The 17,813-nt window shown below is 42.4% G+C and overlaps 1 protein-coding gene across 6 annotated transcripts in view; it reads left to right on the plus strand.

The window, feature by feature from the left end:
- The window catches only part of KIF16B (kinesin family member 16B), a 296,531-nt gene that overhangs the window by 174,370 nt on the left and 104,348 nt on the right, over positions 1 to 17,813 (plus strand). For 5 of the 6 annotated variants that reach the window (XM_045885380.2, XM_064572797.1, XM_054510002.2 and 2 more), the window contains 3 exons: positions 13,943 to 13,975; positions 14,335 to 14,388; positions 15,920 to 17,278. In XM_045885380.2, the coding sequence (XP_045741336.1) occupies positions 13,943 to 13,975; positions 14,335 to 14,388; positions 15,920 to 17,278 (1,446 nt within the window). The remainder of the gene's footprint in view (positions 1 to 13,942; positions 13,976 to 14,334; positions 14,389 to 15,919; positions 17,279 to 17,813) is intronic. The other variant, XM_045885381.2, reaches the window with a different exon arrangement.

A 17,813-nucleotide genomic window follows, 5' to 3' on the forward strand; every position in this document is an offset into this window, starting at 1 on the left:
AGTTTCCAGTTGCATGCAAACTGGAGAGGGATCCTCTTGAAGTGTAGACTCGACCAACGTGAGTACACCCTCCTGGATGTAGCTCTAGGCTATATTCACAGGAACTGGATTCTGGAGAATCCTGTTAACGGTGGCTCTCTCTGGAAGCATGTCCTGGGCATCCTAATCATCACCAAGGATTCATCAAGGACCTAGTCTGTCCTGTGCTGAACTACATGCTCTACTAGAATGCTGCTTGTACTTAGCTTCAGCCTTCCTGGTCTTCAGGTGAAGAGTAGGGGTGGCCTCTCAGAATGTAAAGCTGGAAGAAACTAGGTTGTGAATGAAGAGTTCTGGGATTTGGATCAAAAGAACCAGAGGCACCAAGATGACAGTGAGGACTTCTCACTGGCTGAATTACATGGAAAGTAAGTACAGTTGACCCTTGAACAACACGGATTGTTCTTTGAGCTGCACACGTCCATTTATATGTAGATTTTTTTGATAAATACAGTACACTACTGTGAATGTATTTCTTCTTACGATGTTCTTAATATTTTCTCTCACTTGTTTATTGTAAGAGTACTATATATAATACATATAACAGTCAATAATATGTTAATTTTGTTATCAGTAAGGCTTTGGGTCAGTAGTAGGCTATTAGTTAAGATTTGGGGGAGTGATAAGTTATACATTTTCAGCTGTGTGAGTGGTTGGTACTCCAATCCCTGCATTGTCAAGGGTCAACTGTAGTTTCATTTTCCTTCCTGTCTCCCACCCCTTCACTGTTTCCTCCTTATGTTCTTCCCCATTTCCTGCCTTCAATGGAAAGGATAAATATCTCACATTAGGGAGAAAGCAAGGAGACATCAGTCACAGGGTCAGGTCCTGTGTTGTGTTGACTCTTCACCTCACTGTGGATGACTGTAAGCTTCCAGAAAACGGGCACAGAATCTAATTTGTTGTTCACTGAATGCCCAGCATAGCACCTGGAACTTAACAGACATCTAATAAATGTGAATGAAGTGAATTCATTTCCTTCCACTTAATTTGTACAAATGTACAAGGGGGCTTCAGAACCAGAATCTGGTCGTGGCTAGAGATACTCTTGATGGGATTTGTACCTTCAGGTGAGGCCGTGGTCTCCAGGGCATCTCCTGGGAGAAAAGGTCACATTGCCTATGAAGGCAGTGCCCTGCTAACTCTGCCTTCCCTCTTCTCTTGACTTCCTGGGACTTTATCGGTTCTCTTATCTGTTTTTCCCTTGCTGACCTTGAGTGTGGAAGTTTTATACATGTAGTTGGCAATATTTATGTTGCTGGTGATTTGGTAGTTAGCCTGAGTTTTCGTTGTTGGTTATTTACTGTGTTTGTCTCTGCTGGTTTGTTTTATCGGGCTTTGCCATTTTTCAGAAGTTTGCTTTGCTGCAAGGCTGATTTCTTCTCCAGTTTTTGGTTTCCATTGTCTTGCCTTTTTATGGATCATTTACTAACTTTACAGTTGCTATAGAGTGCCTTAAATAGCTTGTTAAGATACAGTCTTGGGGAACATGTGATGAAAGCAACTGAAAGAAGTGGGCTTCTTCCCTCCATTAATGGAGATTAGTGTTAATTACTGACTTTTTTTTTGTTTTCTTTTTTGTCCTTGAATGGTATTCCACTGTGAGCCACTTAAGGCGATGAGCTTTCCTGTGTTTTCTGTTTTCAAAGTAGGCAGAAAGATGAGCTATAGAATTCAAAGAACAATCTGTCTTTATTCAGTTACTTTAGATTTGTATTGTCTGAGTAGTGGGTTGAATTTCTGCTTCCTTCATTTTATAATTGCACAGTCGAAAGCTGAATTGTAAAGGTCACCTGAGGAAATGAGGCTTTTCCTGGTGAAATGATGAATGGTAGTTATGGGCAAGGATGCAAGATAGTAGATTTCCTCTTAGTGCCTAATGGCAGCATGGTTTTCCTTTGATGTAACATTGTATTAACTTGAATACACACCATAAGCTCTCTCTAATTTTTTAATAACATATAATGTATTATTTGTTTCAGGGGTACAGGTCTCTGATTCATCAGTCTTACACAATTCACAGCTCTCACCATAGCACATACCCTCCGCAATGTCCATCAACCCAGCCACCCCATTCCTCCCACCCCCCTCCACTCCAGCAGCCCTCAGTTTGTTTCCCGAGATTAAGAGTCTCTTATGGTTTGTCTCCCTCTCTGGTTTCATCTTGTTTCATTTTTCCCTCCCTTCCCCTATGATCCTCTATCTTGTTTTGCAAATTCCTCATATCAGTGGAGCTATCTGTAATTTGTTAGCTCATTGCTGGTTTAGTCAAGTGTTCCAGTTGTGCATATCTGTTCTTGCTTCTGGGTCTTTGCCTGTGCTGTTTCCTTCTCCTAGAACACTCTTCTGTGTGTCCACCAGCTCCTCACGTGGCCACAGTCTGCATAGTCTCTAAGATCCCAGTTTAAATGTTGCTTCTTCACAGAGGCCCTACCAACCTCCATCCGAATTTCATCTTGACTGTTCACTCAGCATCCTCTGTCTTTTCCTTATAGCCCTTGGTAGTTGATAATTGTGTCTCTTGGTCTATATATTTAATGGCAAGTGAAGGGGTCTGATTTTCTTGATACTATGTCACTGCTCCGCAGTAGGTGTTTGAGAAATCATTGTTGATCTGAACGATTGTGAGCGAATTGTTTTGCCCTGACGAGGCAATTCTGTCCCCTTCTTCTATCACAGACCGTAATTCTGACCTTGAGTAGCTGTGCCCCCATCAGTGACATTAGATGTTTAGTTCCCGTTCGCAACCCCCATATCTGATGATCTACTTCGGTTGTCATCGTTGTTGGATAAAATGGAAATGAACCAGAGATTCATAGAAGCAAAAAGGAAGTAAAATGATTGCTATAATCACAGTAGATTAAGAAAAAATTTTGAAACAGGTAGTTTGTCTCATTATAAATCGAAATGCTTATTACAAAAAAGTAAAACATTCAGAAATGAATAAAGTAATCAAAGCATTCACAGTCCGCCCACCAAAAAATGATTGGTTTACATTTGTAATATTTACTTATATTTACAATATATATGTTTAATTGTACATTAGATATTGTAATTATGCATTATAAAGATTACTTAAACAAATTTGGGGTGCCTGGGTGACTCAGTCGGTTAAGCGTCTGACTCTTCATTTCAGCTCAGGATGTGATCTCAGGGTCATGAGTTCAAGCCCCGTGTTGGGCTCTATGCTGGGCATGGAGGCTACTTAAAAACAAGAACAAAATTGAGATCACACTAGATATACAGTTCTATATTCAGCTTTTTCATTTAACATTTTATTGTGAACTTTTCCCCATGCCACTGAAGAAAAGTCCTCATTCCATTTTTTTTTTAATTTTTTAAGATTTTTTTTTTTTTTTTTTTTTGAGAGAGACAGAGATAGCGAGAGAGAGCACGAGCAGGGAGGAGAGGGAGAAGTAGACTCCCGCCGAGCAAGGAGCCCAATGTGGGGCTCGATTCTGGGACCCTGGGATCATGACCTGAGCCGAAGGCAGACGCTTAACCGACTGAGCCACCTGGGTGCCTCAAGTCTTCATTCTCTTTATATCATAAATGTAACTCTTGCTTAATCATAAAGGACATTTGAAAATATTTCTACCCCACACCCACACACACAAAGTGTTGATTACACTGCAGTTAATCCACTTATATAAACCTTTGCCACTTTTTTTGTCAGCTAAACCCACACCCCCTTGAACTCTTTATTTGATAGCAGACGCTGCTTACATTAAAGCAACAAGGGGAGGAATGAAGAGATGTCAAAGAAATACGGAAGGGAATGTTTGAGGGCCTAGACTATAAAAACCATGAGAGTGGACAGCTGGGAGTGGGCAGACAGGCGGCGGGAGGTGTAACAGGTGCTCCCGGGACCTGTGCTCACCCCCAGCTCGAGACAGAGGCACGCACTGCAAGCATTGCTGGTTAGGTGTGTTAGCATTTTGTCTTTCAACGGGCGATATCAAAGGAGTACAAATGTGTAAAGCAGATTTGTAACGCTAAAGCTCTTCACTTCGGTGAAGGGAGAGGAGCTGTGGTGCATTTAAAGTCTTTTTCACATCGGCAGACTTCCCTGTGTGCTCTCTCTTTTCTCTCTGCTCACAAACAGGCACAGCTTTTCTTAAACTAACTTCTTGGCCTGCCCACTGTAGATCCCACCCAACTGTTTTATATGTCAGCCACCATGGACCTTTCCAACAACATGTGATTGCTTACATTAATCATGGCGTAACTGTATTCTAGAATTGCATGATATTAAACTACATTAGACAGTAATAGTTAATGATCTGGGGGGACTTGTCAAAAATATTTAATATTCATTAAGAGGAAAAGCCGTGTTGGCTCTCATCTGTGTGTATATGTGTGTGGCTGGGAAGGCTAAAGGCTGTATACCAGGACAGAACAATCATGGTGATTGTATTGGTAAGTGTTTTACTTACTTGTATTTTCTTGATTTGCTGCAGTTAAGTAACTTTCATCTTGAGAAAGGTGGAATGCACCAAAAGTTGTTCTTTCTTAAGGAAAGTGAGCTCTACATTGGCTGACAGCATCTCTTCCTCGCCCAGGTATTCTGTGACTGTGTAATTGGGGTCTGGCTCTGAACCTCATGTCACTGACTTTAAAGCACTCTTCATACAGTCATGGTTGACAACCTACTATGTGCCTTGCAGAAGGCCCTCAGGATACACCGTCAATTAAGGCAGGTCTCTGTCCTCTAGGAGCCCTGGTGGGCAGGGCTCTGTCTGCCCTCTGTGACCTGTAGGGCCCTGAGTGGTTTGGGCCCTAGCTGCTTCTTGGGCCATAATTGCTCTCATACCATCACCATCTCCTGGTTCCATCTGCTCTCGCCGTGCTGGTCTTGCTGTGCTCCCAGCATGCCACACACTTTGTCTCCTGGTCGTTGGTCTGGCTTCTCCCTCGTGTTGGCACCAGATGCATCCTCATGGTCACTCCCTCCTTTTAGCTCTCTCCTGAATGTCCCCTTCTCTCTCTATCCTCTCTCCTGGCTTCATTGTTTTCATAGCACTAATCACATACCATACTCATTGTTAGTTAGCTGTCCTCCTCACTAGAATGGAGGGTTTATAATAGCAGGGACTTGGTTCCTTTTGCTGAATCCACAGTGCCTAGGGCAGTGCCTGGCACATGGATGCCACATTGAACAAATGAATTCCTATACTTTGTACTCAGTGCCTTGGGTAGAGGACTGCACAGGTTGGTGGGAGGAGAGGTTGCCCACGAAGGTGCTCCCAAGAGTGTCAGCTTAGCCTTTGACATTCTGCCCATGGTCTACCTTTGGGTTTTATTTCTCACCACTTCCCTTTATTTGTTCTGAGCAATAGCCAGACATTCTCTTTACTGCTTCCTTTGCTTGTATCTTTTGTCTTCCTGCTCCTGTTTTTCTTCCACTAGATTTTTACCCACTCACCACACTGTGCCCATTGTTATTCTGTCCATCTGTCAAGGCCCAGCTCGACAGCAGTTCCTCTGTGAGGCGTCCTCTCATCCCTGCAGCTATAAATGCTCTCCCTCCACCCCATCTCCTGTTAAAAATGGAACTTTCTCGGGTTCATCATGTTCTATGTGATTGATATGCATGCATATTTTATTTCACTTATAATCTGCTCTTAAGAGACAAAGGCACTTGATCTATTCTATATTGCTCTTGTACATAGTAGGTGTTGAGACAGGTTTATTGGCTATATGGCATGTGAGGCTGAATGGAGTGGCAGGGTAATCACCTGTGATACGCTATTCTGGTTTGTCCAACAGAGAGAGGTACATCTTGGAATAATAAATCGTTGCTAACTTCCAGAAGGCTGTTTCTGGGGTAAAAGTTACCATGGTTCAGCTGAGGCGGTGAAGTGGAATTCCAGAGTTGAAGTAAGAATGGAGGAGGAGGGGTGTTTGGGTGGCTCAGTTGGTTAAGCAGCTGCCTTCGACTCAGGTCCTGGGATCGAGTCCCGCGTCGTGTTCCCTGCTTAGCGGGGAAGTCTGCTTTTTCCGTTGTCTCCCTCTGCCTCTCCCCGTGCTTGTGCTCTTCTTCTCTCTAATAAATAAATACAATCTTTACAAAAAAAAAAAAAAAAAACAGAACAGAGGAGGAGTAGGAAGAGGCAAGCTTTACTCCTCGCTCCCCTAAAGAAGTCAGTCACCTTGGACCTGTCTCTAATATTCTCGGGACCTCAGTCTCCTGGCCTGTAAAATAGTAAGGGGGAGCAAGGTATAGGGGTGTGTGCCAAGTTGAATGCATGATCTCTTGAGTCCCCATGTAGCTGTAGCTTCATGTGATCTTGCAGCTCTATCAGGTAGGTCTCCTGGGTTTAACATGGGGTCCTGGCTGCCTTTATTGGAGCAAGTTCTACCACTGTTATGAGAAATACGCTGGGGAGAAAACTGACTTAAAATGCTTATGGTATCAAATTTTACTATTTTTTTTTTAAAGCAATCTTTGTTTCTTTGAGCACTTTCCATTTGCAATACAAAAGGCTTAAGACTGGCTCCTGAAAGTCTTTACTGAATGCTTTCTAGACTAGGGATTTGAAAGTTCATTAGAAAACCACTCTGAGTACTAGGAATATTTGTGTCATAAACTCAGACTTCTAACTAAAAGGGGTTTAATTTCACAACCTCCTAGATTCAGTTGCATCGTGAGACCCTTATTTTGATATATGCACCTTGAATTGCAGTTGTATGTAAGTCACTGTACTGTAGGATAACCTGCCATGTTGTGCAATGATCTGGGGGGGAAAGAGACGGAAATGGGGAGGGAGTGGTGTAGTCTTCCACTGTCTCTACAAAGCAGCTAGTCTCAGGTTTCTAATAAAAGTTTCCAATGGGGGCACCTGGGTGGCTCAGTCGGTTAAGCGTCTGCCTTCGGCTCAGATCATGTTCCCAGGGTCCTGGGATCGAGCCCCACATCGGGCTCCCTGCTCAGCGGGAAGCCTGCTTCTCCCTCTCCCACTCCCCCTGCTTGTGTTCCCTCTCTCGCTGTGTCTCTCTCTGTCAAATAAATAAATAAAATCTTAAAAAAAAAAAAAGTTTCCAATGATGCACACAGGAAAGACCTCAGAGCCTTTCCATGCAGAGACAGGGTCTGAATGAATGGCCAGGTTATTCCTTTCATGTGTTTCCCTGTGCCTACCTTGGGGTAGTCTCTGGTTTCTGCTCAGCCTTTAAAGAATGTCTGAATGTCAGGAAAATAATTGGATAAAACCTTCACAAACTCCCAGCACCAAAATCCAAACTTCCTCTTCAGTCTTTAAGATCCCCCAGTCTCCTTGGGAGTTTGCTCATTTGTAAGGTGATTTGAAACTGGCTGGAAGTTCCTGAGGGGAGTAGGCAGGTAAGAAGATCAGCCATTCTGGTCTAGCCATTACAGAACCCACTGTTGTGGAAACCTAATCCCTTGTGAAGGGTCAGTGAGAAGTGAACCATCTAGCATGGAGTTCTGGTCTTTTCTAGCTGCTTTCCATCTGGCCCTTCCAGAATCTGGACTGTGGACCACCACCATCCATTCCAGGTAACAGGCCGGGGGTTCTTTAAAAACTGACATATACTTGATCAGAACGCATACATAATTTACAGAGTTCAGTGCATAATGTAAACCTGGGGCCTCCTGTTCAAATATTAAGAATTGCAAGATGGCGGCAGTAGACAGTGAATGCAGGACCCTGTGCATCTTCACAGGTTGCACACCCATGGGGTCATCTCTATATTTGATTGGAACCTAAAAATCATGTGGAAAAAATTCTGGCTTACCCAGTGCCCAAGGATTTCCCCCTTACCTGTTCACATACTATGGAGAATATCCATGTGGAGAGTATGGAGACTGCTTTGCCTTCAGCTCACCTCTACTGTCAGGTGACTGCCTTCCAGTCATACTGGGGTCGGGGGCTCAGCCTCCATTGCCCTCCACGCCCACCTCCACCACAGCTGCCAGCTCGAGTGTTGGTTGGACTTGAGTAGCTGTTTTCCTCCTTTTCAAATGTGAAGCGACATCAAAGGTACAAAACTAATCACCATTGGCACAACATAAGGGCAGGAATATTTATGCTTTCAGTTCATTTAAAATTTTTCTTTCTTTTTTTCATAATCACAGTCTCACTTTCAATGTCATGGTTCAAACTGAGAAATTCCCACCCCCTTGCTTTTTCATTGCTGATGATAACAGGAATATAAATTGCAAGATGTGCAATTATACCTAAAAATGCTAGATGCCTCTTAATGCAAAAAAGAAAAAAAAAAAAGGCCGTTTCTCATAAAAATAGATTGTATGCTATGCTTTTTTGTTGGACCTACCACAGTATATGTATTTCCAGATGTCATTTTAAAATGCTAAAAACAGCTGCAAAAATTACATCCTGTCGTGGTTTTCCTTTTAATTGTAACATTTAGGAAATTAGCATTTGGGGCCAAGATAATTCCAGTAAAATAAGATAGCGAATTACATTTATTTAAAATGAAGCCACATTAAAATACAATTAGAGTTGATATTCTTTCCTTGATATTAACATATTCACATTTATATTTTACAGTCTATTGAGGTTTGGTATTTGAAATAATTATCATTAAGGAAAGAGGTGCATTTTTAAAAGTATGATTAGTAAATATGTAATATTTAATGGAAGTCATACAGTACCAGCAACAGCCAATATCACCTCATATTTTAAAATATAGTTCTTGACTTTGTAATTATGACTCTCTCCTCAGGACTTAATTTAAAGTTAAGACTGAGCATCTTTTATTTTTTTTTTTAACTCTTATTTTTTAGGAACTGGGAGTCATTAGTTACCATGGACATAATCCTTTTGGTAGAAACCAAGCATAATTTTTCCTTTTTCAGTAACAGGCCATAGAAATGCATCCATACTTCATTAAGAATTAAAGTGGGACTGTCTCTGATTTCTTGACTCAGAACCTTCCATGTCATTAGATGCCACTCTTCAGGAGGGGTCAGAGCTGTGGCCTCTTACATCTGAGGTTGACAGCCACCACTGGTCCAAGTATATTTCCTTTCTTCATCACACCCAGATGTACTAAAATGAAAACTTCTACTGAGGAAGAGCCAGGGATCTCATCAGCCCAGAGACTCAGCTGCCCTCAGACCACCCTTCCTGTGCCCCCCAGAGCACTCTGATCTGTTCACTTATGGCACCTGGCTCTCCCACTCTCTGTCTCTCCTTACTGTTGTCATCTACTTACCTTCTAAGCGTCGCCATCTTTTTCAGTCCTGTTACCTTGGGTGATTCCATGTGGATATTCATGGTTACATAAGTGAATTCATGTCTTTAGTCTGGAAACTTCTTAGATTTTTCACTTTCACCTGTAAGCCTTGCCTTGCCCCTACTTCTCTCTCCAGCCAAGTTTTCATTCTCAACACTTGAGCCATCCTCTTCCCAAATGCTCAGATAGTCCTTTGGTTTTTTCACTTGTCAGAGAGCCGGCTGGGTCCACTAAACTGTCTCCTTGCCCTGAACCTGTATCCAGTATCTCAGCTCAATGCTATAAGAGAAAGCCACATCCACACAGAGATTGGTGCCTCTGTAAGTTGACAATCTCTAAGCTTGAATGATGCCCACCAACTCCCTGTTGCTTGTTGTTCTTATCAGTTCTCTTGCCTGCTGGCTTTGTCTATTACCAATAATCTCCATGTTCTTTATGCCTCTAACCACACCACCTTCCTCCTTATTCTTAGCAGAGAACCTTGCTTCTGACCTCACAGAGAATACAGAAGTCCTAAGAGAACAACACTGTCACAGCCCGTGTCTGCTTTGCTTTCATATTTTCCTCCGTCCTTCCTATCCCAATGGCCAAATTGCTCTTTGTCTTCCCCTACCTGTACTCTGGATGCTCTAGGATTCATAGCTAATATTTATTAACTGCTAAGTGCTCATTATATACTTTCATAGGATCCTCCACTCAAAAGGGACCAGGGTTATTCTTGAGTTTGGTTCCAGATGGGGAAATTGAGGCTTAGAGAGGTTGAGAAATTGTCCCATGTTCATATATGGGAACTCTGTCCCCAGTTTTTTATACCTTCTCTCTTCTGGCTTGTTTATACTAGGGTTTAAATATTGCACAAGTCTCTTCCAGCTATTAAAATGAGCACCCATTCTCCTAAAACTACCACAGCCCCCTTTCATAACTAAAATTACTGAAAAAGCTCTCTACTGTATCTACAATCAGCCTCTAGTTTCCACCCATTCAGTCCTCAGTCCACTGCAGTCTGGCCCCAACCCAACAAAGCTCACTCCGAGTTTACCAGTGACCTCCATGTTGCTGAGTTCTCTTTGGGTCCTATCTTACTTGACTTTCCTGAAGCATTTCATACTACTGCTCCCCCTTCCCTTTGCTTTCCTGTGCCTACCCCCTTTCCTGACCTTCTCTCTGTGTCTTTAACTGCTCCCTAGCCTCATTCTCTGCTGGTCACTGTAGTGTTTGTGGTCTTCCAGACTTTGCACTAAGCTCCTTTATTCTCATTCCATACATACATCCTGGGTAACCTCATCCACTCTTGTGGTTTCAGTTCCAATCTAGATGCTGGTGAATCCCAAGTCCGTGTCTCCATCCTTGATAAGGGCCTGAGAGCTAGATCTTCATATGTATCTCCCTTCCTATTGGACATCTCAATTTGGATGACCCTCTGGAATCATTAGATTCAACAGTTATAAAATTGAGCTTACCTTCTTGAAGGCAGGGTGGAGAAGAGATTAAAATTGTGGGCTCTAGAGTCAAGGTTGATTCTGCCATTTACTAGCAATATGGCCATTTCTGACATTTAAAATGGGATAACAATGGCGCCTCCCTCAAGGGCCATTATAAGAGTTAAATGCAAAGTCCTCAGAACCAGGGTATAGAATGGATCTTCAGTGGATGTTAGCTACTACTCTTATCCTTGCTACTGGGAGTACTAGCACTGATATAGCTACCATCACTACTTCTGCCTCCCCCACTGGCTCTGTCCCCAGTGCTCCTCCTCATCCCAGTGGATCCTAACAATAAGAGGCAACACTTGAGCACTTAATATGTGCAGGTGCTCTACATACTCTGCATGTATTACCTCATTTGATCTTGGCTACAACCCTTTGAGGTAGGGCTTATTATTTTCTTTGATTTCTGTGAAAATTAAGTGTCCAGGGTTAAGTAACTCATACGTGGTCTCATAATCACTAGAATTTATGTTCACACCTGCAGACCTTTTAACTCATCCCCTTGGTAGTTAGGTTTTGCCCTCCCACCTCCTGTGTAGCCTGGCCAGACACCTGAGAGGGCATCTTTGACTCTTCCTTTCTCATCACAACCCCCAAGATCTGTCAGCTTGACCTCTAGATCAGAGATCTCTTTATCCCAGTTACACCAGGTCTTGCCTCCATCAGCTCTCATTTACGTGACTATAGTGGCCTCCTAGTTTCTTGGCTTCCCGTATTGCTCCCCTCCTATCTGTTCTCTGTAGAACACCAGCTCTGTGTGTTCTTCGACAACACTGTCCCAAGGTACTTTTCTGCCACCATCTTTAGGATCAAGTTCGGAGTCCTTAATATAACTTCCAAGGCTCTTCACTATCTGGCTTCTGTTGTCTTGTAAGCTTCGTATCTTGCCACTTCCCCCATAGCAAGCCAAGATCTGGTTTTATTGAGCTTCTCTTGAATTTCTTTATTATGCATGAAGAAGAAGGGCACAACTTAGGTTTACGTTTCCTCAGGAAGCTTGCCTTGATTCTAGGTAGTACCAAATTCTGGGATCAGTACCCCACTCTGTATGTTATAACACTGCGTCCTTCAGTCCTAGCTTGCGACTCATTGGGTGCCCACTTGTGTTTATTTGTCACAGACTGAGAGTCCTGTGGGGTCAGAAACCGTGTCACCTTTATAGACTGCTGTATCCCTGAAACCCCCCTATGCCTGATGCCATGCTCAAAAAAAAAAAAAAAAAAAAAGGGTGCTCAGAGCATCACATGAGAGATGAAGATATTCACACCCACATTTTGTGACCTCCTGAGATCACGCAGCTCACTAGCGACAATTGTAGTGGTCAACAGCCCAGATTTTAATATCAGACTTGGATTCAAGTTCTCCCTCTGCTACTTACTTGCTTTAAGCCTCAGGTTTTTGTTCTATAAAATGGGAATGAGAAACATGTCAGCCTGGCAGGGTTGGGAGAACAGAATGAGGGTATTGCCCACTAAGAACCCAGCCCAGCACCTGCCCCTTGTAAACAGGTCCTCAGTGATAGGATTTCATTTGAACCTGGGTCTCCCAACTCTCAGAGCATTTGGCTTATGACCACGTGCCTGTGACATTGTCAGAGCAGTGTGTGTTCGTGGTTCTGTGAGCTGTTCTTAGAAAGTAAAAACAGAGACTAAAGACAGTTCCATTAGGGAAGTTCTCTGATTTTAAAAGTTTTTTTTATCTAGTGATTCTTTTTGACTGTGTAAATATTTCTAGAAAGCCTAAACTGCACTGAAGTCTAAAAAATACTATGAAATATTTCCAGTGTTCTCTCTTTTGTTGTATACAAGAGAACAATCATATAATAACTTTAATGAAACCTTATCCCTACTTAGAGTAATGACATATGTGCTGAGCTTGAGTATTGGCAAATACCTTTCATATACGTTTATGTGATTGATTTCTCATGGATGGCAATGCCTATAATCTGCAGATTATTTTCTTTTGGTAGGAGGATACGTATAACACTAAATGACAAGTTTCAGTGAAGGATATAATTCTTTTATTGTATATCACAAATCTGAGCATTGCTTAAGAGTTAAGTGCTGGTATTTTGGAAGTAGGCTGCCCTGGGTTCAGATCCTGGCTTTAACACATCTCACCATTATGACCTTGGACAAGTTCTTTCACATATCTGAGCACTGGGTTCCTCATTTGTAAAATGGAGATACTATTCATTATCGTTAGGATTTGCTGGGAAGACAAAGTGAGCTAACATGGGTAAAGCACTCAGCACAGCACGCAGGTCTGCTTACAAAAGCCACCAAACATCTTATGCTCATTAATAGCCCAAATTAAATGGATAACACATCTAATTGAAACATTTGTTAGCTCTTTGTAAAGGTAACTTTTGCCAGTTTGCATTTGCACATAATACAAGGAAAGTTTGTGATGAATTTTTCCGTAGTTCTGCTTTTTTGCTGTATCTGCCATTTACCATAACGGGAACATGTGTAAGTTTAAGAATTACTGTTCATTCATGGAACACTACATCTAAAACTAATGATGTAATGTATGGGAATTAACATAAGAATAAAAAAATATATATATTGTTCAGACAATAGGAAAATAGTCCCAAATGGAGGTTTGAAGGTACAGAAAGGAAGAAAGAGCAATAAATATGTGGTTAAATAAAAAAAAAAAAAATTACTGTTCATGCTGTTTAAGAAGAGTGAAATCTTGTAGTCAGTAAGTCTAGTATTTGAGAAGAAATCAACTTTTGTTATCAATATTTTAGCAAGTTGTTTTAAAATTCCCAGTGACTATAACCCCCTTTATTTTGCTCGCTCTCTGGTAAACCCATTCACAAACTATGTAGTCCCCAGTTACTTGTATCCTAGAACTACTGGTCATAGGAGTCTCTTGATGAACCTGCCTACGGTAGAACCATGTACAAAGTGGTAAAACTATGGATTTGACTACTGTCACAATTATTATTGGTACTCATTATTAGTGCTATCGTTATGATGGGAAATGTGCAAACATAACACAGCTAACTCTTTGGAGTCTTTGCTTCGAGAAATTATTGGGAAATGTGATATTTATAAAAAGATGTTTCAATGTGTGCATGGCTGTTGGCTTTTAAGTACCTTACTGCTTTTCTCCTCATGTTTTCCCCCAGTTAATTCTTTTCTTAATTGATGTCTGTGCTCTCTCTCTCTCTACCTCCCTGGCAGTCTTTTCCCTATAAAAGGACCCATCTGTCTAAGGTAGAGATTCTCCATTTTTATATACACTTATCAGTGACTAAGCTGCGTAGAATAGACATGCTTATCATTTAGAAGTTTCCTTTAACTCTGCTTTTTCAGTACAGTGGTGTTTGTTTGTTTTCCTTCAAGTAAAATATGTTCTTTTCTGCCTGAATGCAAGCACCCAAACATATGTCTAATTTCTAATCATAGGCATAGGTAGAGCAAAGAAAACATTTTAAACTTGCTAATCCATCGTAATTAAAAATAATGCTTAAAAATGGATGCTCCTTGTAATATGCAATTATATACAGAGAATAAGAGAGAAAGAGAAAAGCTCTTTCAGAAAAGTGACTTATCTTCATTTGATTTTTTATTAGACTTGAATTTGAGCGGCAACAGCGTGAAGAACTTGAAAAATTAGAAAGTAAAAGGTAAGCCACGTGGGGTACCAGTTTTAACACTAGTGTAGTCTTTGGAGTCTTGCATTAATCTTTCAGACAGAGTTCATCGGGGTCTCTTTCAGGACCTTCCTATTGTTCTGTGTCAGGTATTTACGTGTCTAATAACTGCAGGTCATTCCTCTAGCTGGTTCATTTTACCGCGCGTTTGAACTTTTCAAATAGTACATCTTCAAATACTCGTGAGAAAGGGGGAATAGAGTCAGTAGTCAAATTTCATGCACTTGCTAAATTTAATACGCCAAGTATATGCTTACTTATATTTAATTCAAAAGGATATCCTCCTTAGTAATATCGCCTGAGGTTTTAAAAAAACCCAAAGAATGACAGTTGCCCTTCCTTTATGCCTCTTCCCCTCTTAAACATCTTTGCTTATGTTGTTTGGCCATTTGTATTTCCCTTCTGTAATTTGTTTCTTTATATTTTTTGCTCACTTTTCTCCTGGGGGTGTGTGTGTGTGTGTGTGTGTTTGTTTAGCTCATTTGGAGAGGTTTTTGTTTTGTTTTGCTTTTAATATGTTCTGAATGTAATTGTCTGATAAAGCTAAGCATTTTCTTCCCCCTCCATCTTATTTAACAAGCCAAGAAATGGAGAAAGGATAGATACTGGAGTAGAAACTAAGGCCACAGAAAATTTATAGATTGGATATTTATTTTCTGGACTCTGGAGTTTAGATGTTACAAACGAATTAGTTTAGTTTCCAGCATCATATATAATAGATCTTAGGTGGGTCAGGAGATAGAGGCCACGTATTGATATTTTGCACGCCCTGTGTTTTTTCTTTGGAGGCATCCCAACCTCAAAACACAGATTTAGCCCCCAGTGGGGATCATTTGTTCTGCAGGACCAAATATGACATGTCACCTCTGCAATCATGCATCTCAGTATTCTCATGGAGACACCTGTTATTTTCAGCGTTACATGTTAATAAACTAATATTTTGGGCCATTTGGTGATTACCATTTGTCCTAAACTAGTGATTAAATGCTAAATAGCATGTGGTTATTTGAGCTGGAACAATGAACTGTCGATTATCTTGACTTTGATATTTGACCCCAATGAGTTGAAGACAGCATAAGCATTTTTATTTAATGTCATTTTGTAACTGAATTAACTGAATTTCTATTGAATTTTAGCCATTGGGCTGAATAAAATTATTCACATTTAAATTTAAATTGGGCATGGTTCTTTCTCTTTGAGCTCAGGGGGCTTTTAAAATTATATCATGCATAACACATTATGCTTATAGACTCTACAAAGAAATGATATCAGAGGCTACTTCAGGAGATTAGGCAAATGATATGTTGGACAGTTACAGAGTAAAAAAGTTAAGCATGATGCTGCTGGAAATGAAAAGAAAAGCAGTTCCCTCCACTTTTTATTTTTGCAGAGCGTTTGACTTTGTGTTGTCTGTCCATTTTCAGAACATTTCAGTTAGAGAAAAGTTAGAACAACATTTGTGCTTAGCCATCAAATGATAATCAGCCAACATTTGGCATTTCAGGAAACTCATAGAAGAAATGGAAGAAAAGCAAAAGTCAGATAAGGCCGAACTGGAGCGGATGCAGCAGGAGGTGGAGACTCAGCGCAAGGAGACGGAGATTGTCCAGCTCCAGATCCGCAAGCAGGAGGAGAGCCTCAAGCGCCGCAGCTTCCACATTGAGAGCAAGCTGAAGGATTTGCTTGCCGAGAAGGAAAAGTTTGAAGAGGAAAGGCTGAGGGAACAGCAGGAAATCGAGCTGCAGAAGAAGAAGCAAGAGGAGGAGAGCTTTCTCCGAGTCAAAGAAGAGCTCCAGCGGCTGCAAGAACTCAACAACAACGAGAAGGCCGAGAAGCTCCAGATATTTCAAGAGCTGGATCGGCTCAAAAGGGAGAAGGATGAGCAGTACGCCAAGCTCGAACTGGAGAAGAAAAGGCTGGAGGAGCAGGAGAAGGAGCAGGTCATGCTTGTGGTGCATCTGGAAGAGCAGCTGCGCGAGAAGCAGGAGATGATCCGGCTCCTCCGGCGAGGCGAAGTGCAGCGGGTGGAGGAGGAGAAGAAGGACCTGGAAGGTATCTGGGAGTCCCTGCTGCGGGTGAAGGAGGCCCGGGCCGAAGGGGATGAGGACGGTGAGGAGTTAGAGAGGGCTCAGCTGCATTTCTTAGAGTTCAAGAGAAGGCAGCTGGTCAAGCTAGCCAACTTGGAGAAAGACCTGGTTCAGCAGAAGGACCTCCTGAAAAAAGAAGTTGAGGAAGAACAGGAGCTCCTGGAGCGTTTAAAATCTGCAAATGAAGAAGATGGTAGATTGTTGGAGAACAATGATGATAGCGTCACAGATGTCACCCCGGTGGCTCAAAATCTAGAGAAAATAAAGCCGGCGGAATACAGGCTGCAGTATAAAGAACGCCAGCTCCAGTACCTCCTGCAGAATCATTTGCCGACCCTGTTGGAGGAGAAGCAGAGAGCGTTTGAAATCCTTGACAGAGGTCCTCTCGGCTTAGATAACACTCTGTATCAAGTGGAAAAAGAAATGGAAGAGAAAGAAGAACAGCTTGCACAGTACCAGGCCAATGCGAGCCAGCTGCAGAAGCTCCAAGCCACCTTTGAATTCACTGCCAACATTGCACGTCAGGAGGAAAAAGTGAGGAAGAAGGAGAAGGAGATTCTCGAGTCCCGGGAGAAGCAGCAGAGGGAGGCGCTGGAGCGGGCCGTGGCCAGGCTGGAGAGGCGGCATTCGGCCCTGCAGAGGCGCTCCACCCTGGGCCTGGAGATCGAGGAGCAGAGGCAGAAGCTGGCCACGCTGAACAGCAGCAGCAGTGAGCAGTCGGGGCTCCGGGCCAGCCTGGAAGCCGAGCAGGAAGCCCTGGAGAAGGACAGGGAGAGGTGAGACCGGGAAGGGAGAGCGTGGCACACAAATGATTGCGTGTTTTCCACCCCTCCTGCTGTGTCTCTCACTGTCTTTTACAAAAGTAATTCTTTCCTGCCTGTGTGTTCTCTAATACACCAGCAAATGGTTATTGTCAAGCCAAAGCTGAGAAAGTGCCCCTAAATGTTTTCTTTTCTCCTTAGGATCCTCATTTTAGAATCGTTGGCTTACAGTTGAAAAAAACACATAAAGAAAACCAAAGCCCTTGTCCCTTACTCCACTGACCTATGGAATGCGAATGTGTTCGTATTTGATAAATAGGACAGCTTCCAACCTGCCCCCTCCCTTGGGTCCATCCCCTCCCCTCCTTCCCTGCCCTCCTTTGGCCCTCTCTCTCCCTTTCTCTTTACCTTCCCTTCCTCCCTCTTTTTTTCCTTCTCCCTGTCCCCTTCTTTACCCCCTCCTGAGCCCCTCTTCTGGATTTTTCCTATCCTCTCCACTCCCTTCATCCTCACCATGGGCTTACCATCTTCTCTGGGACCACACTGGTTA

This window comes from Mirounga angustirostris, unplaced genomic scaffold (genome assembly GCF_029215605.1).
Source record: "Mirounga angustirostris isolate CCGP_5_RB_7025 unplaced genomic scaffold, mMirAng1.0.hap1 SCAF_10, whole genome shotgun sequence".
Taxonomy (NCBI): domain Eukaryota; kingdom Metazoa; phylum Chordata; class Mammalia; order Carnivora; family Phocidae; genus Mirounga; species Mirounga angustirostris.